The sequence below is a fragment of the Astatotilapia calliptera genome, chromosome 5 (assembly GCF_964374335.1).
Source record: "Astatotilapia calliptera chromosome 5, fAstCal68.1, whole genome shotgun sequence".
NCBI lineage: Eukaryota > Metazoa > Chordata > Actinopteri > Cichliformes > Cichlidae > Astatotilapia > Astatotilapia calliptera.
In genome coordinates, this window is record NC_137426.1 from 37,585,910 (window position 1) to 37,613,045 (window position 27,136).

The 27,136-nt window shown below is 41.8% G+C and overlaps 1 protein-coding gene across 3 annotated transcripts in view; it reads left to right on the forward strand.

Annotated features, from left to right (window-relative positions):
* LOC113023063 (calcium-dependent secretion activator 1) overlaps positions 1 to 27,136 on the forward strand; it is a 359,245-nt gene that overhangs the window by 115,110 nt on the left and 216,999 nt on the right. For all 3 annotated transcript variants that reach the window (XM_080301445.1, XM_080301446.1, XM_026169137.2), the window contains exons 6-8: positions 2,696 to 2,817; positions 12,220 to 12,331; positions 12,419 to 12,558. In XM_080301445.1, coding sequence (XP_080157571.1) covers positions 2,696 to 2,817; positions 12,220 to 12,331; positions 12,419 to 12,558 — 374 coding nt within the window. The remainder of the gene's footprint in view (positions 1 to 2,695; positions 2,818 to 12,219; positions 12,332 to 12,418; positions 12,559 to 27,136) is intronic.

Here is a 27,136-nt window from a genome sequence, read left to right on the forward strand (position 1 = left end):
CCGCGGCTGCTGAGTGAGCCCTCATCTGGGACTCTCCTCAGCTCTTTCCGGGACAGTGGCGCAGCTGCCCCTCTGTTGGTCTTCCTTGGTCTCTTGTGTTCTGGGGGCCTCTGGATGTCTGGAGTTTTGATCTCCTCCATACCTGCTTCATGCCCGGGAGGATGGGGCTGTGGCCCCCCCACACCCTCTAGCAGATTATTACATGAAGGAACCTTTTAAAAAACAAAAAACAAACGCGTCCATGCTCACAGGTGTACACACGGGTGATCACACCCACAAACTACACCCTTTTTGGCTCCTACCTCAAAGCACACTGTGTTCTGTTGATCTTATGTGCTGCACAATAATGTTTAATATTTAGTATTTACTGTCATATTCCCATATATCATTGTGATGTTGTTTATTCTATTACTCTTGTTCTCTTCTGCTTGCTTTCTTTTTTCTTTCTCAGCAGGTGATCCAGGTGATTGATATATGCATTTTCTTTTTCCCCTGCCCGTTCTGTTGGTTTTTGTCTTTTGCCCTTCTCCCCCGTCCCTCTTCTCAGCTTTTTCTCTTTCCCTCTTTCTTTCTCCCCTTCTTTCCCCCAGTCAAGTCTGTCCCGTATTCAGTAAGTGAAAATAAAATAAACAATAAAAGGTGAATCAAATGGACCATTACGGCAAGGCTGGGATGGTCAGTTTGGTAAAGTAAATCCGTTGGGCATCTTTCTTTGCCTTTAGACAACAATTCTGATGGCAAAAGAGCCAAACGGGAAAGGCCAAAAAAAAAAAAAAAAAAAAAAAGTTTGGAGTCTGCATCTTGGGTCCTATCCCTGTCCGCACACAGCCGTCACCTAACAACGCACTCACATAAGCTCAGCGATTCTCTGCGCGATCAACCTCTCACATGTTTAAGCTGCGGGAGATTTCACTTGTCATGTTTGCATAGTAAGCTAACGATTGATAAGACGATGTCAGAGGAATTGGTGCACAAATTATCATCACTCACCAACAGTGTTGGTCAAGTTACTTGAAAAAAGTAATCAGTAACTAATTACTGATTACTTCCCCAAAAAGTAATCCCATTACTTTACTGATTACTTATTTTCAAAAGTAATTAATTACTTAGTTACTTAGTTACTTTTTAAAAAAACGATTTACAACCTGAATAGGTGATAAAGCGATAGATCTTTCAGCCCAATTCTACTTTTTCTGCATAATCCATCATACAAAATGTAATCAAATGGAAAAGTCTCTTTTTAAAACTTGTTTTATTAGTTTTAATCTTTTAACTTTATGCATCAAGCAAAAATTTAATTATATGCAACATTCTCTGACTTGAATAAATTAGTTTAACATTTAAACCTATTTTCTGCACATTCCAGCACATAAAATAAAATATTTTTTGTGTTTACACTCACTCTTTCAAATAGATGCAAGTAAAACACAGCAGAAAATAAATAAAGTCAAAGACTCAGCGGTCCTTTTGCTCTATTTTCACCTGTAAAGCAGGAGTGGGGTAGGCGGAGGTTTACCCTGGTGCAGGTGTGCCGCGGTCAGTGGAAGAATCCGCGAGTTTCTCTGTGAGTTTCCCATCACGTCGTAGCTACTCGGTGCTTGCTTGGAAGTTTAGGGGTTTTTTCGCTGTAAAAAGAAGTTTTCTTCCCATGCAAAGCGGACACTAATGTTTTTGTCACTTTTTATGGAATCAAACTCAAAGTAAGGTCAGCACTTCCACGCTTTAAACGCTGCACGCTCATACTCTCTCCCACAATCGATATGTGATCCATTGTTGATCTGCACACAGCTGTTGTCACCAATGGCGCACTCGCTTACGTCACTGTCGTGAGACATTCTCGCAAAAAATCACGGTTTTAGTAACGCAGTAACGCAGCGTTCCTACGGGAAAGTAACGGTAATCTAATTACCGTTTTTGCAATAGTAATCCCTTACTTTACTCGTTACTTGAAAAAAGTAATCGGATTACAGTAACGCGTTACAAGTAACGGGGGAGGTTCAATTTGCCATGTTGGAAGGAGAGCTCAACTTCTGTCTCGCTAGCTTGCCCTGCGCTCAGTGAATCTGCGTTCGACTACTCTTGTAGTGTGTGAATGGGTGGATGACTGGATATGTAAAGCGCTTTGGGTTCCTTAGGGACTAGTAAAAGCGCTATATAAATACAGGCCATTTATTTACCATTTACTCCGCCTAGGTTGCACTGTGGAGCGCAGATCCACTGAGCGCTCAACACAGACAGCATCGTCAGAAGGAAAGTTGATAAAATAAATTAAAAATTTTGTATTGTTCATACATATGTGTACCGAACCGAAAGCACTGTATCGAACGGTTCAATATCGATACGAGTATCGTTGCACCCTTAATGAATATATATATATACAGACATATATATACATATATCTCCATCCTTCCATCCATCCATCCATTCGCTTTCGCTTATCCTTTATACATCTATATCTATATATCTATATATCTATATATCTATCTATATATATATATATATATATATATATATATATATATATATATATATATATATATATATATATATATAGAGAGAGAGAGAGAGACAGAGAGACAGATTTTTTTACTGGATAAGTTACTGCTGAATGTATTTTAGCAGTTGCTGTCCATGCATAACGTAAATGCTTTAAAAGGATCTCTTTATCAATAACCTCTTCATGTTTGTGTTGTAGGTGGTGATAATGGAAGTGCAGGGTCTGAGGTCTTTGGCTCCAAACAGGATTGTTTACTGCACCATGGAGGTTGAGGGAGGACATAAACTGCAGACAGATCAGGCTGAGGCCTCAAAACCCATGTATGTAAAGAATGAGCACACACACACACACACACACACACACACACACACACACACACACACACACACACACACACACACACACACACACACACACACACACACACACACAATGAATAGACATGGAAAAAAGAAAAGAAAAACAGGACCTCCATTACACTAAACACACTTTTTGGGCATTATGACTAATGTCATCATCATCATCAACACATCAAGACAAGCACATCAATTCAGGGTGTATTTCATTACAACTCATTATGGCCATTATGGCATTGTGGCCTTAACGCCCACTCACATCCTGGGCTCACCTGAAACTCTGGCTGATTGGGACCCACACCCAGTTGGCTCAGGCGATTAGAGGATCATGTGTGGGGGGAAACTCCCACTAGGTTTAAATCTGGGACTCTCCACCATTTGACCTTAGAACTGAAGAAGCTTCTCGGATGAGAGGTGAAAGTTTCTTCAAGCAACTTAAAGAAGTCCAGACGCTTTTCTTTGCAAGCTCCTTTGACTACGATGACCTGGATGACTGAGAACCTTCACAGACAACCTCATTATTATATTCACTAGTCATAGCTAACACTTAACTAAACCATATATTTTCTTAATCCTAATAATATGATTTATCTTATGGAGACTTGGACGTTTTTGTCTGTGTTTGCGTTTGTGTCTGTCTGTGGTGTATGGCTGTGTAGTGAATTGCAGCTAGAAAAACGTCTTTGTCTGGATATAAATCAACTGACTCAGGAACGTTACAGTCAGAGAGGTATGTTCTGATCACAATAAAGCTGCCTGTTGACATACAGCTTATCAACCGTAATGATGGCTTTGGAGCCTCTTTGAATGAACTTTATATGGATTGGGAACAGGACCTTTGTCATTCCACGATTTCTTTGGGAAACAGGTACTTAACGCTGAAGTCCATTCCCCTCAGCTCCTGGCTATGGCTCTTCACATTCCCTCAGTGAGAGTTTTGTCATGGACTGCAGTGGGAGATTGTGGAGTTGCAGAAGGGAAGTAGTTCAGGTGAAACAGTTCAGGTGGCCTGCTGCGGATCCAGCAGCGACATTGCAGCTCTGGTGGCCTGCCGCGGGTCTGGTGGCGGCAACATGGCATAGAAGGTGACCTGGGATGTGGATGGGCAGGCCGTCCTGGACGTGGATGTGGCAGAAGAATCACTGGCAGTTTGGCAGATGGCTGGCACACAGGGCCAGACGAAGCAGGACCAGGTGGCGTGATGTCCTCAGGTGCAGGCAGCTCACAGACCCCTAGTGCGAGCAGCGCAGGTCCTTCTGGCATGCAGACCTCCGACTCGGGCAGAGCGGGTCCCTCCAGCGTGTAGACCTCGGACTCGGGCAGATCAGATGCAGGCGATGCAGCAACCTCCAGCTCAGACTGAGCAGGTCCAGGCGACAGCGTAGCAGCTGCAGATGGTGGAGTAGAGAGTGGTGTGGCAGCTGCAGATGGTGGAGCAGAGGGTGGAACACCAGGCTTTACAATCTCTAAGAGGTCCAGAGGTGCCAGAGGCCATAAGTTCAGCCTCTGGGGAAGCCCTGGGCAGAATCTCCATCTCCATGTGGCCTGACCGGACCAAAAAGTCACCTGGCTCTGCGTGCTGTGTGCTCTGAGCTCCCCAACTCTGGAACAACAGACTCAGAGTTAACATTTTTGAAGTACACTGATGGCTGAATAAGTTCACTTGATTTCTCTGCAGAGGACAGAGGTAACAAAGTTGGGAGTTCTGGTTGCAAACTCTCTGGAGGTCCAGAGCCAGCTACGGGCCCATGTTCCATGCTCACAAATCTGCGTCATCTCTTCACAGCATTCTGGCAGGTTAGAGCCCGCTGAGTCCATTGTGGCTGGATTAGTCTGTCACGGACTGCGGTGGCAGACCATGAAGTTCCAGGAAAGAACTAGGACCCAAACAGAGGACTCTGATGAAGAACAGCGATTTTATTTACAATGAAATGTAAAATAACTATTTATGAAACTCAGCACTGTGGTTCCTGTGGCGATTCTCCCTGAATCCCCACATAGTGCCTGTGTTTGTAAATCGTAAAAGGTGACAACTCGAAAAACACCCAGGCTCTGCTCCAGTGAAAACACCGCTCTGCTCCCGATTCCTAGTGTAGACAAACAGAACACTCTGATGACTCGGCAATCTCCTGATAGCTAGGGTTTTTCAAATATCAAAGTTATCCACGGCTGTACAAATGGGGTTAACTCAATTATCGACCACCAACTGAAGCCCAGCCACACTGTTAAACAGCGCAGCTCCTGGTGAAGGCAATCAGCTACAGCTGGCGATGGCTGATGAGCTACAGGTGTGGCTAGCTTCAGTGTGGGAACTCCTCTTGGCCTAATGGTGCCTGTAAACCAGCCTTCCGGACACACACACACACAGAATGGTCCCTCATTCAGAGAAAATATTACACGTATTGAGCTGAGTAGGGACGCAGTTTGTCCCGTACTTTAGCTAGAATGGAAAAAGACACAAAGCTGGATTTATTCTGTGTGTTTACGCTGCACAGCTGCCTCTTCTTCTCTCATTCTCTCCCCCTCCTTCTCCTGTTGCTACTTCAATCATGAAACTGGATTGAAACCAGATCCTTTTCTATATAGCTGACAACTGGTACCGTAACTGTGCAGGGGCGAGTCTAGCAGTTTTGCCAGGGGGCCAGGTAGGGCATTAACAGGGAGAGGGGGGCACAAAGAAATACTTTTCTTTCTTATTCTCATTTAAAATGTCTCGCTTTAATTAAATAATTATCTGAATCTTGCGAACAAAGTTTTTATTTGAGGTAAAATGTATAGAAATCATACATATACCAACAAGACTGTACATCACTGTCACAACAGCATTTGTTTTCATTCAAAGGCTTTATGGCTTTAATACCTGGTGGGCCGGTCTGTAGTCAAAATGCCCGGGCCGATTTTTTTTGTCCCAGTCCAGCCCCGCAGGTTAACCCTCTCAAGGCAGGCGTTGCCGATTTGCAACAGTTAAAAACCAACAACCTGATTACTCTACATACATATTTTATGAGTTTGTTTTACTCAGAAGTACCACTGCAGGTACCGCTAGGACTTGTGCATTAGCAACAAAAAGTTAAATTTGAGCCTGAGAGGGTTAATACTAGCAGTGTCACCATGCCAGCTGACTGTATTTCATCATCAGCCAGTGTTGTTCTTTATCAATATTACCAAAGTTTATCATAACGCAGCATAGAAAGTATTTACTTGCTTTCAGGTATCATTCAAATGTTAGTCTTTTCAGTTGTTTCCCCACTTTTTTCCTGTTTCAAAATCAAACACCAGTTTGTGAGAAGATTATCTTCTTTTTTTAACAGGCAGATAAAGTTTTACATTGGCATTGGCTAATTTGCCAATTGTATGTTAAAAATTTTCGTATTTCAATATTCAAAAATGTTTTTGCCCAAAACATATGTGCACTATATGTCAGTAAAAATACTATGCAAATATTGCTGTCCTTGAATGCTGAGTAAACACTGACAGAGCACTGATTGTATCTCTTGTACTTTATCAATGCAGTATCTAAAAACTTTGCACCATAGTGGATAAAATCTCATTCTAATAAGAGTTAAAAGCGCATTCAGTTATTATGTTTATAGGGTTATTGAATTATGGTTAACGGTTGGTAGAATTTTTTTTAACATTACATCTGGAGTGATACATGTCCTGCTGTCAGGCCTGCAGGTATCAGGCTGTTGTTCTCCATCTCATAGTGGACAGAAATTATTTTTTGGAATGGCACAAATAATTTGTGTGGCATCAGATTTGATGCTGAACAGCTGATTGTTCTGTAAATAGTTTGAAATGTTGATTTAAAAACGCCTTGGCTGCATTTTGAGGTATTGGTATTGAGTGAAGGTGATGGGTGGGGGAGGGGTGTCAGGACTCTCACAGGAGGCAACAGCGCCATGTGAAGAGAGAGGCTGGCACAGTGGTGTGGCTCTGGATTCCAGGCTGACTACAGGTGAGGTTGTGGGGGTGGGAGCAGACACTGTGGTATCGAATCTATTGAAAAACAGATTCAACTCGTAGGCTCTATAGGGCTTTGGAGTTGACGTCACGCCGCAATGCACTGTGGGAGCGCAGCTCCATTTTCGGGGTCTACGAATCAAAACAAACACACTGTGTTGGAACGACGACGACAAGAAACATGCTTAAAAGCAGCTCAAGAGAAAACGGACGGTATAGAGACCGATTGCGTCCAGAGGCGAAGCAGCGGTACTTGAAAAAAATAGAGTGCATCGCAAATCTGGACCCATATGAAATACGGCAGTGGAGTAAAGACCCAGACGACTTACCGCCACTGTCCTACCCCGATATCTTCACGTATCTTGTTTGTGGAGTAAGCACTTACACAGCGAACCAGTTTCGTAATTACAAGTCACTGGAGGCGCACATCCAATTTACAAATGGCTGGGTGCAAGATTTGGCTATTTTCAAGCCGCCAAACTCTGAGTACGTCGTCAAAGTAAGTCAGCTGGAGTGCATCGAGTGAAATAGCCATTTTCCACCCCCCACCATAATTAATGTTATACATTTATCATTGAACTGCTAAAATATCGTTATCATATTATATGCCCGTAATTGTAAAGTACATGCAAGTTAACACATTGATAATCGGGTAAATTATTAACGCCAATTTGTGTCCTTCCTGTCTGATTTCATTTATTGTCTTTACATCAACCAATCAAGTCACTCCATTCTATGTTTGATCGCAATTTCTATAACTTCCGAGACCACCAACGATGATATTATTCAGCTATAAAGTGTGATGTGAACATATTTAGAACTTACCGGAATGAAAATGTCTTGAGCACACCAACTGATATCTGGAGACGTAACAGAACTTGATATCAGCTCGTCTCACGGCTGCTATCCAGGCTAGACGCCTTCGTTTGGTAATATCCGATACATGAGCTCCTTCATGTTGCTTCCAGGTTGGGAAAGCATAAAAAGACAATCCAAACTTATTCCCGTGCCGGTCGTAAGATCGAACATTGCAGCCGACCACACAGCAAGTACGAACCATGGCTATGCTTTCGCTCCTTACTTAGACCCCCAAAATGGCGGATCGGGCCAAAATCCTTTCCACGCCCACCCCCGTGACATCACGCTCCAAAGCCCTATTCTCACCTCCCTCAGCTCCCCTGCTGTTGGTTGGCCTGAATCCAGTGATGGTCTTCATGCCCCTCCACACCTCTCTCATGCTGTTCTGCTGGAGTGGAAACTCCAGCAAATGAGGAGACTTCACTCAGGCAAGTCTGCTGGACCAGACGGAGTGAGTCCCCTCGTCCTCAAGACCTGTGCCCTCCAGCTGTGTGGAGTCTTTCATAAACTGTTTATGCTGAGTCTGAGTCTGCAGAGGGTCCCAGTGATGTGGAAGACATCATGCCTCATCCCTGTACCAAAGACGCCACGTCCCAGTGGCCCCCAGGATTACAGGCCCGTGGCACTGACCTCCCACATCATGAAGACCCTGGAAAGGCTCATCCTGGACCAGCTGCGACCCATAGTAAGACCACATCTGGATCCCCTTCAGCAAAAACTTTGTTGTTTGCAAAACTCAGTTACTTTTTTGAAGAAGTAACTATATAATTAATTGCCCAACATTGGTCATTATAGTACTTTGCAGGCAGAGAGTTACAGGACTCTCTCCCAGACCACAGACTCATACTCATAATACAAGTCAGAACAAAAAATAATAATAATAATAATAAAGTTGTGTTTTCAGAATTAGAGTTAGGGTCGGAGGCTTGAAGCGAGGAGGAGGTATAAACCGTGTCTGCCGTCTATCGTAATGGGAAATGTGCGATCGTTATCGAATAAAATCGACGAGCTCTCAGCACTGGTACGGAGTCAGAGGGAATACTGAGAGTGTAGCCTTTATTATAATCTCTGGTGACTTCAACCATGTATCACTGGACAATACACCAACATTCAGACAATATGTGGACTGTCCGACCAGAGGAGAAAAAATTCTAGATGCTAATGTCAAGGATGCATACAGCTCCTCCTCCCTCCCCCCACTTGGTAGGTCAGATCATAACCTGATTTACCTCACCCCCCGCTATGTGCCAATTGTGAGGAGGGAACCTGTGACCACCAGGACTGTCAGGAGGTGGTCAGAGGAGGCAATAGCGGAACTACAGGGCTGTTTCGAGGTGACCGATTGGGAAACACTCTGTGAGCCTCACGCCGAGGACATCAATGGGCTTACTGAGTGTATCACAGACTACATAACTTTCTGCACCGACTCCATTGTTCCAGCTCAGACTGTTCATTGTTACCCAAATAACAAGCCGTGGGTGACTAAGGACATCAAAGCCCTCCTCAACAACAAGAAGAGGGCTTTCAGAGGGGGCAACAAAGAGGAGGTGAGGAAGATTCAGGTGTTACTAAAGGACAAGATCAGAGAGGCTAAGGACAATTACAGGAGGAAGCTGGAGTGGAAACTCCAGCAGAACAGCATGAGAGAGGTGTGGAGGGGCATGAAGACCATCACTGGATTCAGGCCAACCAACAGCAGGGGAGCTGAGGGAGGTGAGAACAGAGCCTACGAGTTGAATCTGTTTTTCAATAGATTCGACACCACAGTGTCTGCTCCCACCCCCACAACCTCACCTGTAGTCAGCCTGGAATCCAGAGCCACACCACTGTGCCAGCCTCTCTCTTCACATGTTGCCTCCTGTGAGATTCCTGACACCCCTCCCCCACCCATCACCTTCACTCAATACCAGGTTGAGATGCAAATGAGGAGACTTCACTCAGGCAAGTCTGCCGGACCAGACGGAGTGAGTCCCCTTGTCCTCAAGACCTGTGCCCCCCAGCTGTGTGGAGTCTTTCATAAACTGTTTATGCTGAGTCTGAGTCTGCAGAGGGTCCCAGTGATGTGGAAGACATCATGCCTCGTCCCTGTACCAAAGACGCCACGTCCCAGTGGCCCCCAGGATTACAGGCCCGTGGCACTGACCTCCCACATCATGAAGACCCTGGAAAGGCTCATCCTGGACCAGCTGCGACCCATAGTAAGACCACACCTGGATCCCCTTCAGTTCGCTTATCAGCCTCGTCTCGGAACAGAGGACGCCATCATCTACCTGCTCAATCGTGTCTACACCCATCTGGACCAGCCGGCGAGCACTGTGAGGGTCATGTTTTTTGACTTTTCCAGTGCTTTCAACACCATCAGGCCGACCCTCCTGGGTGATAAGTTAGCAGCGATGCAGGTGGATGCTTCTCTGGTGTCCTGGATTGTTGATTACCTGACAGGAAGACCACAATATGTACGTCTCCCACAGTGTGTGTCTGACAAGGTGATTAGCAACACAGGGGCACCACAGGGGACTGTCCTCTCCCCCTTCCTCTTCACCCTCTACACCACAGACTTCAGCCACTGCACAGAGACCTCCATCTTCAGAAGTTTTCTGATGACTCTGCGGTGGTTGGATGCATCAGCAGGGATGATGAGACAGAGTACCGGGCTGTGGTCGACTCCTTTGTCACGTGGTGTGAGCAGAATCATCTGCAGCTCAACGTGGCAAAGACCAAGGAACTGATTGTGGACTTCAGGAAGACCAGGAAACACTTGACCCCTGTTTCAATCCAGGGGGTCAGTGTTGACATTGTGGAGGACTATAAATACCTTGGAGTACACATTGACAATAAACTGGACTGGGCTAAAAACACCACAGCACTTTACAGGAAGGGCCAGAGTCGTCTCTATTTTTTGAGGCGACTGAGGTCCTTCAACATCTGCCAGAAAATGCTCAGGATTTCCTGCCCGTGGCCATCTCCCTGTAAAACGCATCCACTTAACACACTGGCTACTGCTACAACTACACATGTTTCTTTTTCAGCTATTTAATAATAAGCGACTTTATGTATGTATGTGTGTATATATATATATATATATATATATATATATATATATATATATATATATATATATATATATATATATATATATATAGTACTATTCTTAGTTAGCGTATTGTCTGTCTTGTTAATGTTTGTTTATAATGGAGCACTGTAACAAAAAAATAATTTCCCCCAGGGATCAATAAAGTATTCTGATTCTGATTCTGATTGTGCTTGTTTGTGGTGAGCAGCAGATCAAACAAGTTAAGATTTATAATTCAATTCAATTTTATTTATACAGCACAAAATCACAACAACATCAAGACCTTAAGATGCCTTATAGTGTAAGGTAGACCCTACGATAATGCATTCAGAGAAAAAAAACCCAACAATCATATGACCCCCTATGAGCAGCACTTTGGTGACAGTGTTAAAAGGGAAAAACTCCCTTTTAACAGGAAGAAACCTCCGGCAGAACCAGGCTCAGGGAGGGGCGGGGCCATCTGCTGTGATTGGTTGGGGAGAGAGAAGGAAGACTGGATAAAAGACATGCTGTGGAAGAGAGACAGAGGTTAATAACAGATATGATTCAATGCAGAGAGGTCTGTTAACACATAGTGAGTGAAAAAGGTGACTGGAAAGGAAAAACTCAATGCATCATGGGAATCCCCCGGCAGCCTACGTCTATTGCAGCATAACTAAGGGAGGATTCAGGGTCACCTGGTCCAGCCCTAACTATATGCTTTATCAAAGAGGAAAGTTTGAAGCCTAATCTTGGAAGCAGAGATAGTGTCTGTCTCCCGAATCCAAACTGAGCTCATAGATCTGGGTGTCATCAGAATAGCAGTGAAAAAGTATGCAATGTCTTCTGATGATACTGCCAAAGGGAAGCATGTATAATGTAAACAGAATTGGTCCTAGCCCTGAACCCTGTGGAACTCCATAATTAACCTCAGTGTGTGAAGAAGACTCTCCTTTTGCGTGAACAAATTTGAGTCTATTAGATAGATATAGTTAATAATACAAAGAATACAAAGAAAACGAGGAAAACCCCAACAACCATATGACCCACTATTAGCACGCGCTTTAGCAAAAGTAGGAAGGAAAAACTCCCTTTTAAGAGAAAGAAACCTCCAGCAGAACCAGGCTCAGGGAGGGGCGGGGCCATCTCCTTTCACTCGGTTGAGGAGTGAAAGGAAGACGAAGACAATGAAAGCATGTGACAAAAACTTGACTGTCACATTACAGTATAGTGACAGTCAAGTGACTGTGTGACTGTGACAGCCTGTTAGAGCTGTGTTTTGCACTGTTGTTACATTTTGAGTACATTACGCTATGAAAGTTTCTATTGTTGTACCTCCCATAGTCCAAAAGCACCCATCTCCCTGCTTCTCACCAGCAAACATAGACTTACACAACTTTCAAGGCTTAACTGGTAGTTCAGGAGTCATAATAATGTTTAACAGTCTTTCTTTGTTTATATGTGGTTGTGTCTATATTTGTGTTGGTGTGCAGTTGGGGTACCCAGGGCGACTTCACCACCACTCAGCCACTGCCTGCTGTGAAGGTGAAGCTGTATACTGAGAGCACAGGAGTGTTAGCTCTGGAAGATAAGGAGCTGGGGAGGGTAAGAAATCATTCTGCTTCATTTTGGTCACTTTGCCTTTGTATAACTTGTATACAACATATACATTAATGGTGGGAACACTCCCAGGTTGTTCTCCACCCGACTCCCAACAGTCCTAAGCAGTCTGAACTCCATAAGATGACAGTGTGTAAAGGCTGCTCAGACAGTGACCTCAAGATCAAACTGGCCATTCGCATGGACAAACCACAGAACATGAAGCATTGTGGGTAAGTTACTGTGAGATTAAACATTCTTGTGGCAATATAAAGCTACTTGAGTTATCATGGTTCAGTGTAAAACTGTAGCTGCTTTAAAATAGTTACTGTTTTAGTTTGTACATCAGAATAATTTCAGCAGACCGGTTCTGGAAAAGCTATTAAGGAGAAATGTGATCTCTCCTTTTAGTCTCTATCAGTATTTTGGATAAAGTGTAAGTTTTTCAGGGAGTTTTTCAGTTTTTAGAGCAATAAAGTACAAAAGAATGAGTATATAGAAATATAAAATACATGGGCTAAGTGGGTTCTGAGACAGGATGCTTCCAATTTTGACAATATTGCGCCTATAAAGAAACCAGTCAAGATTTGTTTAATGTACAAGTTAAAGGCAAAGTCCTTGTTAAAATGACTCCAATTTCCTTACAATAGTACTGGAGGCAAAGATAGAGTACAGCAAGCTTTTAGTTATTAAGAGATGTACTCGCCACTTCTGACTACAAATCACAGGAAACATTGTTTATTGGAGTATTTTTTCTCAGTTAGTCATGAGTTACTTCACACAAGGTGGGATTTTTTTTAGCAAATCCTATATTTCCCACCTTGAGATGCGTTGTCAGGTGTTTACCGCAGCCACCTTTAGTGTCTGCTCTTCTATTATATCTTTCTTGTTCAATTTAAGATCTACTGTGTTCCATAGGCAAAATTACAACATTTTTTCTTAGTGTTCAAATACTGATGAAGATGAGTGTATTAAGAGCTTATTGAATGAGAGGCTTTGCTAAACATCAAATTACCCAAAGGTATTTAAATAGAAAACGTAAATAGAAGAAGTTCTAAGTTTAAAAACTTGGGAAACAGAAATGTATTGTTAATTAATTTATTGTTAATTTTATATTTTTAAAACGTGCCGGAGGTAAGCATTTGGATCTGTTACGTCACATGCTGAAGTGTAACTTCCCTAATATTGATGGTTATTTCATTATTTCTAAGTCTTTACAACCCAATTTTATGATTATTTTTTAACTGTATATCTGATCTTAATCAGGTGGTAAAATGTTAATTCTAAATAACCCTTGTAGAGTTAATTTAGAGTGTGATACACTTAATATTTGGGTGTGTAATTGATGAGCCACTAGGGTGCTTTGTCCAAAAGATAATCTTTTGCTTCCCTCTTGTGGTTACTGGTTATTGCTACCACTGAATGTGACTATGTGCAGATCCACACAGGACCTGAAATATCACACTCTATTATGACCCCCATTAGAAATAAAAACTTTCAGGCTGAAATTACTTGAATGTGCTATGAGCCCAAACTAGTTAGCCTTAAACCATTTAAGTTTTTGTACAACGTGAATTTGTATCAACGCAGAAACCGATGAAGTAGAAAAACTAAGTTTACTTTACTCAAAATCATTAATTCACATAAATTATTTATTTCCTGGAGTCTAATTTTTAAAAAATAGCTAAAACTTAAAGACAATTATTTCTCGCTACTTAAATTTATTTATCTATTACTACTGTTGTATCTTGTACTCTAATTATAGTATTTTAGTTGCAGTTACTGTATTAAAACCGCTCATTCAAATTCTGCCTTTTAGTTTTGTTTAATCTTTCATATACTTTTAATTAAAGAAAAAAATATTTCAATTTGTTATAAAAAGTGTATTAGTAAAAAAAAAAAAAAAAGGCAATGAAAACAAGTTCACTCAAAAAGAAAAAATGAAACGTTGACTTTAATTAAAATTATTTTGTCAACAGGTTCCACGAAATTGTATTGTGTTAGTTTAAAGCAAAAATCTTTAGGTAATTTAATTTTAAAAAACTACTTAGGATTAACAAGAGATATATAAGACTGCCTAAATCAAGTTATGTTGTATCAACATAAATTATATATTTTCAGGTTAGATAGTTTAGATTAGTTTTTTTAAACACATCTCTCTTATTTGTAGCAGTAAAATGTTTAAGTTAGATTAATTCAAATATTATATTTTCAGCTACCTTGTGCTTTACTAATTAGTTTTACATAAATCTATTTTGTCAACAGGATCCACACAAATGAATTAAGTACATCCAACTTATTTTTTTAAAATTTCCTTTATTGCCAACATATCCTGAAGGTCAACCTTCAGGACAACGTTCCCTCTAAGCTGCGCGCGTGCACAATTGCGCACTGCTGGCACGTCTCTGCGCACAGAAAATCTGCGTTGCACACAAAAAAAAAATCTAACCTGAATTGAAATTAAAATAAATACGTTAACAATTCTGTTTTGCAGTGTTAGTCAGTGACTGGCTGCTCCTGTATGTGTTTAGAACGATGCCACCTTATCCCATAGTCCAGCCAATCACGCGATTCACATTCGTATATCAACGTGGTTGACAGCCTATGACAGCGTCCTTATGTGCCGACACCGGTGTTTTAGCGAGCAAAGCGTCTGATGAGGAGTTAAGCCACGTTAATGACAACGTGTACAACCATTGGAGATGTGAGCAGGACAGACGGAACAACTGTGAGGACTTTATACCAGTTTTTAAATTGTGTTGATCGGCCACGTAAAACCAGAGTTATGATAAAATATCTGCAATGTTTGGTTTTCTTCCTGAATACTGTCGTTGTTTATATTTACTGCGGGAAGAAACGGTAAAAATGGCGTTTTATAAGGAAAACGCTCAAAAGCCTGTGAGCAAAAACAGCCCCCCTCCCTCAGCCTTTCCTATTGGTGGAAAAATGTACCATGTCGACCAATCAAAAAATGATATGGCAACATGGCATTTAGTCGTTTAGGAAGGGGGAAGTTTTAGGAGTGACGGCGTGTTTGAGATGTGAGAGATTTGAGACGTTTAGCGTGTTTGGAGTCTAAAGTTAGTGTGTTGTCTTGTGTAGTTAGTGTGTAGTTAGTGTGTAGTTAGTGTGTAGTGTAGTCAATAGTTTTGTTGTGTGTCAGAACAATGAGGCGCCTGCTGAGTGTTACAGGTGTTACAGCAGTGATACATCTGCTGCTGTCAGGCCTGCAGGTATCAGGCTGTTGTTCTCCTTCATCTCATAGTGGACAGAAATTATTCTTTGAAGCAGCTCAAATAATTTGATGCAGAGCAGCTGATTGTTCTGTAAATAGTTTGAAATGTTTGTTTAAAAACACTTTGACTGCTTGTTCAGGTAAACAGCTGCAAAAAACTTTGTTTGCATAACTCAGTTACTTTTTTGAAGAAGTAACTATATAATTAATTGCCCAACATTGGTCATTATAGTATTTTGCAGACAGAGAGTTACAGACTCTCTCCCAGACCACAGACTCATAATACAAGTCAGAGCTTTATTAAAAAAGAAAGAAAGAAAGTTGTGTTTTTAAAATTGGAGTTCAAGTTATTTTTACTTCCATGTTAGTGTTAGTTAGTGTGTTAACATACTACACAGGTCATGAAACAGATTTTTTTACATTTTCATTGTAAGTGGGCTAAAGCAGTTAATTAAAAGTAGTCTAACATAAATGTAAATGCTGTAATTTGATTATTTTAATAAACCATGTAAATTGGATGGATTAGATGCTGGCGTGACCACAGTGCACACGCCTGATGTCACTCACAGTGGTCCAAGGGACGCTCAGGGAGTTTGTGTGTTCGCTCAGACACATGAAACATTAGAGGGAACATTGCTTCAGGATCAATAAAGTTTTATTGAACTGAATTGACATTCAGTGAGCATTTGTGTAAACCAAGTCCAAAACAAAACACAACGGCTCATTAGTGTGTGAATGGGTGGATGACTGGATATATAAAGCACTTTGGGGTCCTTAGGGACTAATAAAGCGCTATATAAATACAGGTCACTTACCATTATGGTTAGTAACTAACACTATGTAGACAGATGCAACATCAAGACTTTCAATTAAATGTCTAATGTCTGTAGAAGAAAAAACATTGAAGACCAGATAACACATTGATAAGATGACACCTGAGTTATGCACATGTGATGCTAGTAAGGTCTGTGGAGTGCTTTTTTTTTAAGTGTCTAAAATGGATAGCAACGTTGCTATTTGCAATGATTGCTTAGGGTCAGTCCAGTAACACAACGCCAATGAAGTGCTTTCCTTTAACAGTGAAAAGTGAAGCGTCCACCTCAACCGCCACAATTAAAAAAAAATTAAATGTAATAATAACAATAAAAAATAATGCACTGATATTAGCAATCAAACAAAATTATATTACCATCCCAAATAAAACTTTAATAAAACATGCCAACATTATGGTCTAACAATAAAACAGGTTGTCAGCTTTCAGTTTTTTGCAGCAGCACAACGGTAACCATTTAACACTTGCCACTGTCAACAGTTCTTTTACCAGTGTATGGGCAAAAACTTGAATTGCAAACATTTTAACATGGAAACAATTGTTTGTCTTTAATAGTCCGCAAAATATACATTGCATTCGTAACTTACCCTTATTTTTAGCATGTATTGCAATTACCTTTACAATGCACACAATTAAGAGGGGACGGCAGTAAAAACTCCGGACCTGTGACATCATCAAGTACGCTGGTGTTCCAATTGTACAAATCGTAAAACAAAGTCTGTACTCCCGTGCGTTCGGGAGTACAGACTCGCATACTTGAGAATTGAGAAAGGGCCTTAGTTTTTCTAATTTAAAACAAGTTTATCAGCGTTTTTGCATAAAAAGTACTGGTAACTTATTTAAATCGAGTTCTAATAACAAATTGATAAAAACTGAGCTCAGCCTATTTAATATTTTTAATTAAACACAATATTACATTTTACAGTGTAGAAGCAATTATCACCAGGTCTGTCGACCTCCTTTGTCTGTCCACTCATGTGCCGTGAATAATTTTATTTAAAAATTTGAGTGTGTGATTTAACAAACTCTAATTTATAACTATGTTGAAACATGCTTTATTTACAGACCATTTTTATATAATACAGATTACTGACAGCGCATAACAATGTTGTCACAGTGGCTTTCACCCTCGACTTTTTAGATTTTAAATGTCACTTCTTGCTATCCTATCCTATTCGATAATTGAGACTCTTGGTTTACAGTAGAGGAATCCCAAGAAAGCAAATGAAAAAAACAACCCCTTGAAAAAATAACCCCATGAACGCCTGTAGCTAATCCCTTAATAAAATAAACAAAAACAATAAAAATGTTTCTTACACATTCCACAAAAATAAGCATGTTAACATATAAGCAGTTAATAGTTGTTGACAATAGCCTGAGATAAACAGGCACACTAAATCTCATCCCTTGTAATATTATGTTTCACCTTAAGCCCAGGTTTGCTCTGTGAGGGGCTTACTTCATCTGTTACCAAAAATCTCGAACACAGTGTATTAGGGATGGGTACCGGTATCGGATAAAACCTAAACAATACCCATCCCTACAGTGTATAACTATACACACCAACTGTCCAGTGGTCTCACGGTTCCCGTGTTAGGATGGCAAGGTTTGGCAGGATGAAAGCAGACATATCTAACTTGTCCAGGATCCAGTAAAACTAATGTAGCACAAGCATACGCAAACTATATAACATGTCTCGTAAGACAAACGCAAAATATAACCATGCTCAACATGTAGATACTACACAACATAGTCAAAGAAAAAAGTGGTCTTACCTCTCAAAGAAACAGCAGCTTGGCGCCATGGTTGACGGTTGAATGAGGCAAGCTTGATGTGACACGAAGAACTCAAACATATATATGTTAATGGGCTGGTTAAATTTTATTTATAACTTTTTCTTCAAAAACAGTTGTAAATAATGCTGGGCTTACACTGTGCGATTTTTTCAGTCGCGCGATTCAGCTCCTGCTCAAACTGTACGATTGACTCGCAGGGGTTAGAAGTTCATAGGTCACGATGCAGGGTCTCACACTATACCGCCCGATGCTCTGATGCGACCTGAGTGCTCACACTGTGCGTCCATAACATTAAGGTTATAACAGAAATTCTGTCGCTCGCTCTCCCTCTCTGTCTTTCACTCACACAGACACACCGCCACCACCAACTTTGCTAATTTGCTAATGAAAAACATGATCAGCTGTGATTGAGCAGCAGTGTAAATCCAACTATTTTCACGGTTGTTGTGGTCGTGATAATTTTGTGAGGCCACATTGAAAAGGCTCGGATGAGCTTTCCAAAGTTCTACAAGTTGTGCCTCCGTCGCTTGTGTCCAGATCACACGCTGCACTGCTGTGCTGCTCCGTCTTTTTCACTGACATTTGTGTTTGCGCGTGCGCAGTGTGACAAACTGCGGTGACACCCTCACGACGGTCGCGAGGATTTGAAATCCTCCCGACCAAGCGATTGATGATCGGGAGCTGGTCGTGAGGTGTTAATCGCGTCTTGTTACCCCACGTATACTACACAATGCACGACGCACGATGAAGGCCAAAACCGGGCCGATCGCCAAAACGGTCGCACGACTCAAAAATCGGCTCAAAATGGGCCAAAAATCGCACAGTGTGAGCCCAGCATAAGACATTCCAGGTTGCAACTAAATAGGCAGGACTGATCACAGCAATTAGTCCCAGCTGCTCTGCCAGCCTTCTGGCATTGCCCACTGAACCCACTGCTCCTCTGCAGACCACACCCCCACCAAACTGTATATAGTGCTTTAAGTTCTCTGGTAGAATACATGGACTTGTCTGCTTTTCTGAGTAGTAAAGTGCTCTGTAAGAACCAGTCAGTTCATCATTTACTATATTTCTCAATAGTACAACTAAATATAGTAAGTAAGACAAAAACAAAACTTTCCTGCAGCAGACTGGTGACTGGGTTTGAATGAATAAGCTCTGCTGGGAAAGATTCAATAGAATGCCATATACAGGTCCCCAACCCTTTTTGTGCCACAGATCGGTTTAATGTTAGACAATATTTTCACGGACCAGCCTTTAAGGTGTTACAGATAAATGCAACAAAATAAAATGATACGACCAAGACAAAAACTGTCGTATTTTGTAAATATAATAATAAACGTGAATTCACTATGTAATTGTGTACCTTTAATAGCAGCGTGCTCCTGAAGTGCGCCAACAACACTGAGAGTAACATCCTCCTCTCTGCCCCTTAATGCTCTCTGGTCGCTATGGTAATAAATAAGACGCACAACTACAACACGGGAAAGACCCAGGGAAACCGAGTTGACGATAAAACCCCTGAAAACCATAAATTTCACACCCGGGCCTTAACTCTCGCAGCCCGGTACCAAACGACTCACAGACTGGTACTGGTCCATAGCCCAGGGGTTGGGGACAGCTGATAAACAGGACAGTTGCCCACCCTTTAAAATACAGAATGTAAAGTATAAATATCTGGGGCAAGCACAGAACCAGCCAAGATCAGGCCAGTCTGTCTGGATATTTATTTGCATCCTGATGTGGAAACGTGTCATGAATGCTTTGAGTAAAATCATGATTATTTTGAGCATTTTGGGGGGCTGATGTGTATGCCATTTTATGTGAGTTCTTAACTCCTTGAATCTCTGCAATGCAGGTAGTGATAGCAACATTAGCACAACAATCAGGTACAATCGCCACTTTTATGGGAAATACAGCAGGTTCAAAAGTACCAGATTTCCACTAACATCAGTTCTTACGTGATGCAAAATAAAAAGCACTCGATTAACATTTTTTATGTAATTGATGAAAATGAGGAATATTCATTAAATCTTAAAGGTTTAGAGGGTTAAAGAAGGGATAACAACAATATGGTGACTACAAATGCATGAGGTTGTCTGTTAAAAACAATCTGTGCCTCTGTGGAGAAGGTTGTCTTTCCCTTATACTGTGGAGAAATCTGCCACTAACCCTTGGTTAAAGCATTATGAACATATGAGCAGTGCCTAACCGGTCCAAGAGCTTGTCAACCCAGGCCATGGAATAAGCATCAAACCTCGTTCAGCTGGTGGTACTCCACGCAGAACCGTATAGACCCATCTTTCTTCACCACACAAGGTGATATACCTCTATGGCTCCTCACCTGTGTGATGGCACCATGTTGTGGTCAATGTCCCCCACTTGCCAAAGGGTAACTTTGAGCTAGAAGAAGTGAGCGATACAAGCGCTTTATCTCCCAGTGAAAATTGTCCGAGCCGAGTCTCTCTTGTACAGGCACTGCTGCTGTTTCTGGGCCTGGAAAGGCAGCATGGTAACAGGCACAAAGGTGCTCTTGGAATTGCTAGTTGGTTCATGGCCTGACACTCTGGGCATTACACACTATTGGCACACATCCCCCTGGATGCCCAGCTAATAGAATTGGGCCATTATTCACTCCAGAGTTTTGTCATATCCCTGCCATGGGGTTAAAGGAATCCACCTGGAAAATCATTTGCTGGTGGCTTTTTGGCACCAACAACTGGGTCTTTTCCTTTTCTGTGTGACTTTTACGACTCACTTAATAGAGTCTGTCTCTAATCAACACAAAATGCAGGTATGTCAGTGCTACATCAGGGTCTACTGTTCAACTGTTGATTGTTGAACTATCGATCGCCTGTTCAAAGCACTGAGTGTTGTCCCAAGACTGCCCTAGAGCGAAATCTTCACTGGAGTAAATCACTGGACTTCCCGAGAAGCCCCCGATGTCTCCTCCTCCCCAGAGTCAGAGTTGGACAACCACTGAGTGCAGCACAAACACTACAAGTCTCTATTGATCGTGAACGCAATCTTATATCATTTCAAGTGGCACTATGGGATATTTGTGTATGTCCAGCAGCCGAGCCTGCCTCTCTTGGCTGCCACGTCACTCAGCTTCCAAGCGCAGGCTAAACAACCAGGTCCTCCAACACTGTTGTCTGGCGTTTGGACTGGCCCTGTACCAAGCTGAGCTGATCTTGGTACACTGCTGCCTTCTCCTGGTGCATGGCAGCTTGCTCTACCAGCATCTTTGCCAGTACCTCCACTGGCTGTACTGGTTTTTTGGCACCACTGTAACAACAAGGACCTGGGACGTATATAATATTACGATAACAGTGATAATTTATTTCAATTTCTTTTCTATTGACTGCTTGTGGAGATTTCCAGCTGCCGGGTTTCCTGCTCAGCTCTCTTCTGCAGTTCCAGTAACCTCCTATTTACCAGCTGGGCCCACGTCCTCATTTTAGGTTTGACAGCGTTTTAGTAGGTAAAGATGATGCTTGGACATGAATTGAGCTGCGGTTTGGGGAAGGCCTCGAAGGGGACTGGCGACGGCTCCCGGGCCTGGCAGATCCCCGTGTACTAATTAGGAGTGAAGAAGTTAAAGAATTGAGAACAAGGAGGGAGGGAGGGAGGGTGGGGCACGTAAACATAGATAAATCTTTATTTTTTGCACCAGGTTTCCTCCGTAAAGGTTTCCAAATATTTATGAAGCCCATCCTGTTTTCTAAACACCACCTAGCCCACACAGCCTACAGCAGTCTAGCTGGCTATTGCAACAACAGGTTTGTTTGCAGTAGTTTTGTGTTGGGTTAATTAATTATCATTAACTGAGGATTTTACAATGTGAAATAAGTCGCTTTATGAATGATTATAATTTATCAAGCTTAAAATATCAGCTAGCAGTATAGTAGTGGATTGCAATTGTTGGGTCTGTCTAGCACAGGCCCACCGCTGGAACGAGACAGTTTAACTACACAGCAAAAGCATTGAACACCAAGTAGGCAAAGTTCTTCGTGTTACTCATGCATGAGGGAGACCTGCCTGCAGCCAAGTGTCGTTCCACCCACTTGACCTCCGTCAGACTCTCAGCCAGGTTCCCCATAGCACTCCTTTTATTGTGGTGACAAGCAGTGTTGGTCAAGTTACTTGAAAAAAGTAATCAGTAACTAATTACTGATTACTTCCCCCAAAAGTAATCCCGTTACTTTACTGATTACTTATTTTCAAAAGTAATTAATTACTTAGTTACTTAGTTACTTTTTAAAACACGATTTACAACCTGAAGAGGTAATAAAGCGATAGATCTTTCAGCCTAATTCTACTTTTTCTACATAATCCATCATATAAAATGTAATCAAATGGAAAAGTCTCTTTTTAAAACTTGTTTTATCAGTTTTAATCTTTTAACTTTATGCATCAAGCAAAAATGTAATTATATGCAACATTCTCTGACTTGAAGAAATTAGTTTAACATTTAAAGCTATTTTCTGCACATTCCAGCACATAAAATAAAATATTTTTTGTGTTTACACTCACTCTTTCAAATAGATGCAAGTAAAACACAGCAGAAAATAAATAAAGTCAAAGACTAGCGGTCCTGTTGCTCTATTTTCACCTGTAAAGCAGCACTGCGTCAGGCGGAGGTTTACCCTGGTGCAGGTGTGCCGCGGTCAGTGGAAGAATCCGCGAGTTTCTCTGTGAGTTTCCCATTACGTCGTAGCTACTCGGTGCTTGCTTGGAAGTTTAGGGGTTTTTTTGCTGTAAAAAGAAGTTTTCTTCCCACGCACAGCGGACACTAATGTTTTTGTCACTTTTTATGGAATCAAACTCAAAGTAAGGTCAGTACTTCCACGCTTTAAACGCTGCACGCTCATACTCTCTCCTGCACTCGATATGTGATCCATTGTTGATCTGGACACAGCTGTTGTCACTAACGGCGCACTCGCTTACGTCACTGTCATGAGACGTTCTCGCAAAAAATCACGGTTTTAGTTCCTACGGGAAAGTAACGGTAATCTAATTACCGTTTTTGCAATAGTAATCCCTTACTTTACTTGTTACTTGAAAAAAGTAATCAGATTACAGTAACGCGTTACTGCCCATCTCTGGTTACATGAATATACATAGGTTCATTAACATATAACATCTTACATAGGTATACATGTGAACAAAGAATACCTTGTCTGTGTGTGTGTTTGTGTGTGTGTGTGTGTGGGGGGGGGGGAGGGGGGTTCAGAGTGTGACCCCATAAATGACTTCCGTAAACCTGCTGGTCTAGAAGTCCAGCAGTTCATCTAAACAAAAGGCACTTAACCCAAAAAAGATATAGATACGTTTATCCTACCATAAAACAATAAGAGAAGGTACGACCTCTCCCATGCTCCCAGAATGTGGGTGTTAATGCCAGAATGCTCTGGAATGCACACAAAGTCTTTGCAGACAACTAAGGATCACACATCCTATCACTACACAATCGATTATACACCTCTAAGCATATATGGTTAAATATTTCTAAGCATAAATGACAATAAACAATACAACTCTAACAGCAATAGAAAGAACATTAAAAAGATGAAGTGATAAAATACTTTATCAGAACACCAACAGCAAGTTGCAACAGGTGTGTCACCACGAGAAGTTGTAGCTGATCAGTGTTTACCTGGAAGGATGATGTAGTGCTCAGCACTGTTCCTTCACAGCATGAAGCTTCCTGCTTTAATTATTTGCTGGAGCCTTTCTGATTTGAGTTCACATGTTAGCCCTGTGCCTCCACGTGTTCCCTCCATCGTCCTTTAAATGACATACATGTTAGATTGAATGGTCTTTCTAAACTGGCAATGGATGTGAGGAAAAGGGTCCACATGGATGAGTTATAGCAAAAAAACAACAACAAGTGAGTGAATATTAAGGTAGTCCTTTACCAGTGACACACTGCTTTCAGTACAACCCCCCACCCCAAATAACCCCTGAAAAATGAGCTGATTGGAACTTAAAAAACAAACAAAAAATAAAGCAGCTTTGATCCACTTAGAACCAGAATCGAGATCGTCTTTATTGTCACCAAAATTGGGTATAAGCAGTAAAAGCATTACGTTTTAGAGTGAGTCTTTTGCAAATGACCAAAGATCTCTGAGGGTGTCATGGCTGGGGCAGCAGTCGTGTGTGGAAGTGAAGGAGGACCCAAGTTGCAGACAGCGGGGGTGGTGATGTGAGTGAGTTCATTTACAGTGCACAATAAATAACAAAGGCGAGGGCAGAACTGAACATGAACCTAAACAGAGGAAAACTAATAATAAACAAAACCCAAAGCCATAACACACAAAGTTACACATAAGTAGTGATGGTCCGCTTGAAGCTGATGCTCCGGTGCATGTGTCAATAAAATCAACACACTGCTTCAGAAGCACTGTGTCGAAGCTTGATTCGTTCGGCCAGAGTCACATGATCAGTGACGTCTGAAGCTTCATTTAGAGCCTAACTGCTTCGGTGTCTGATTCAATGGTTTATAAGGAAGCGAATCATTCGCGGGATTTGTGGAGTGTTTTGATGGTGACAGATAGCGAACCACTGATCATTAGTGATGGGCAGATGAAGCTTCATGAAGCACTGAAGCTTTTCATCCAAGCGCAAAGCTTCTTGAAGCTTCATTTGCTCTAGTAGGACACCTACTGGACGTAAAAATATTAGTTGGCATGAATTTAAAGAATGTGGTCTTTTGCACACAGCCTGTAAATGTCAACAACAAAAGGAGTGTGTAAAACATGTATATTGTAGTGATGCAGTATACTGTGTATATTTATACTGGCAGTATGGAAAATGATCATTTGGAAATGCTTAAAATGGAAATGATCATTTACTGTGAGGTGAGGTGTGGTTGGGGTGTGGACAGTGGTTGTGCTTTTGTAACGTTGAGGTGTGGACAGCTACACACTGAGGCTTTGAGCCTCAGTCCTGCCTGTTCACATTTTATTCTGTAAAAACTACATTTTCACTGCTTTTATGACCTTTTTAGTGGGGAGAACATAGCTGGGATTTAATGATTTAACAAATCTTTTGAATCCTTTGTCCTCCACAATGCTGAATGGCTGGGAGTCCTCAATCACCATGCTGACCAGGTCTTCATCTATTGGAGATTGTTCTCCTGAGGAAAGACAATAAAGACAAAGCACAAATATAAATATCACACACGTAACTTATAACAGTTGTATAATATTGTTATATCATTTAGTAACATTACTGCATCCTATATTATCATTGCATTTGATGGCTCACCTGGTCTTGCTCCACAATCGGTGTTCCCCCTATTCACATGCAAAGCTCTGTAGTGCCTAAGCATGGATGAGGTGTTGTTGTTATATCTCAGCTCCCTGGCACATAGCAAACACTTCACCTTGTACACAAGTAACGACAGCTTAACATAAATTGTATTGCACCATCAGTATTATGAAAATACATCTTCTGTAGAAATGTACATACCTTGTTGGGAGGAATAAGATCAAAATGTTCCCACACAGGGGAGGACATCCTCCTCTTCTTAGCTGGCTCCATTCTCTCCTGACTTTCTCTCCTCACTCTCATAAACCTCCAAACTGTCTCCAAACTCTCACTAACCGCAACTCTCCATCAAACACCCACATTTTAAATGAAGTCTGAGGGGTTTATATCGCTGTCATATCTCGCGGCAAAGTTCGAACCACTTCATGAACCAGTCACGTGGTACAGCCGGGCAGCGAGGCTTCGGACGTCATCATTTTCAGCTCCTCCCATAAATGAAGCAAGCCTCGATACGCGCATCGTGGAAACGCCCCTCAATTACTCGACACAAGCTTCGAAGCCTCGATACAGAACGTCACATCACTACCTCCTTATGTTTTCCCCTATGTGTAGTGATGGCCAAATGAAGCTTTCTGAAGCATTGAAGCTTGTATTGAAAAACGGTTCATTACTCGAAGCTTTTCAACACAGTCCTCTCTGGTGACATCTGGTGGCCAAAACCATTAAGAGCAGCTTGAATCCACAAAATAACACCAACCGCGTCATTAAAATTGCCCACGCTAGTGGGATTCTGTCTGATATTGGGCCGCCATTGTGTTGCTTTGAACGTGTATTTTTTGGTGGCTAAAAAATGTGGTTTATTTGTTTAATAAATAATTTTGACCAGTAAACATGTTCAAACATGCACCATGGTGTGGTCTTTCTTTGCTTGTGACTTCTTGATGTTGGTAAATACAATAATTGAAAAATACCACGTTACATATAATATACATATGATAATGTACAACACATTATGGAGTATGCTTCTGCTGTGAGGTCCTGCCTCCATGCACTTGTGCAATTAACAGGGTTTTAATAGTTTTGCAATTTTCGGAAACGCCCCCTCAATTACTCGACACAAGCTTCGAAGCCTCGATACAGAACGTCACATCACTACTGATCATTCCACTGAGAGATTTGGAGAAAACTAGAAGTGAAAAAACATTTTCGTTAACGGAAATAAAAATAAAAACAAAAAAAGGAAAACTAACTAAAACTGTAATGAGTGTTCACAAAACTAACTAAAATTAACTGAATTTATAGCAAAAATGGGCAGCACGGTGGCACGGTGGTTAGCACTGTTGCCACACAGCAAGAAGTTCCTGAGTTCAATTCCACCATCAGGCCGGGGTCTTTCTGTGTGGAGTTTGCATGTTCTCCCCGTGTTTGCGTGGGTTCTCTGCGGGTACTCCGGCTTCCTCCCACCGTCCAAAGACATGCAACTTGTGGGGATAGGTTAATTGGATAATCCAAATTGCCACTAGGTGTGAATGTGAGTGTGAATGGTTGTCTGTCCTTATGTGTTAGCCCTGCGACAGACTGGCGACCTGTCCAGGGTGTACCCTGCCTCTCGCCCTATGACAGCTGGGATAGGCTCCAGCGCCCCCCGCAACCCTGAAAAGGATAAGCGGAAGCGA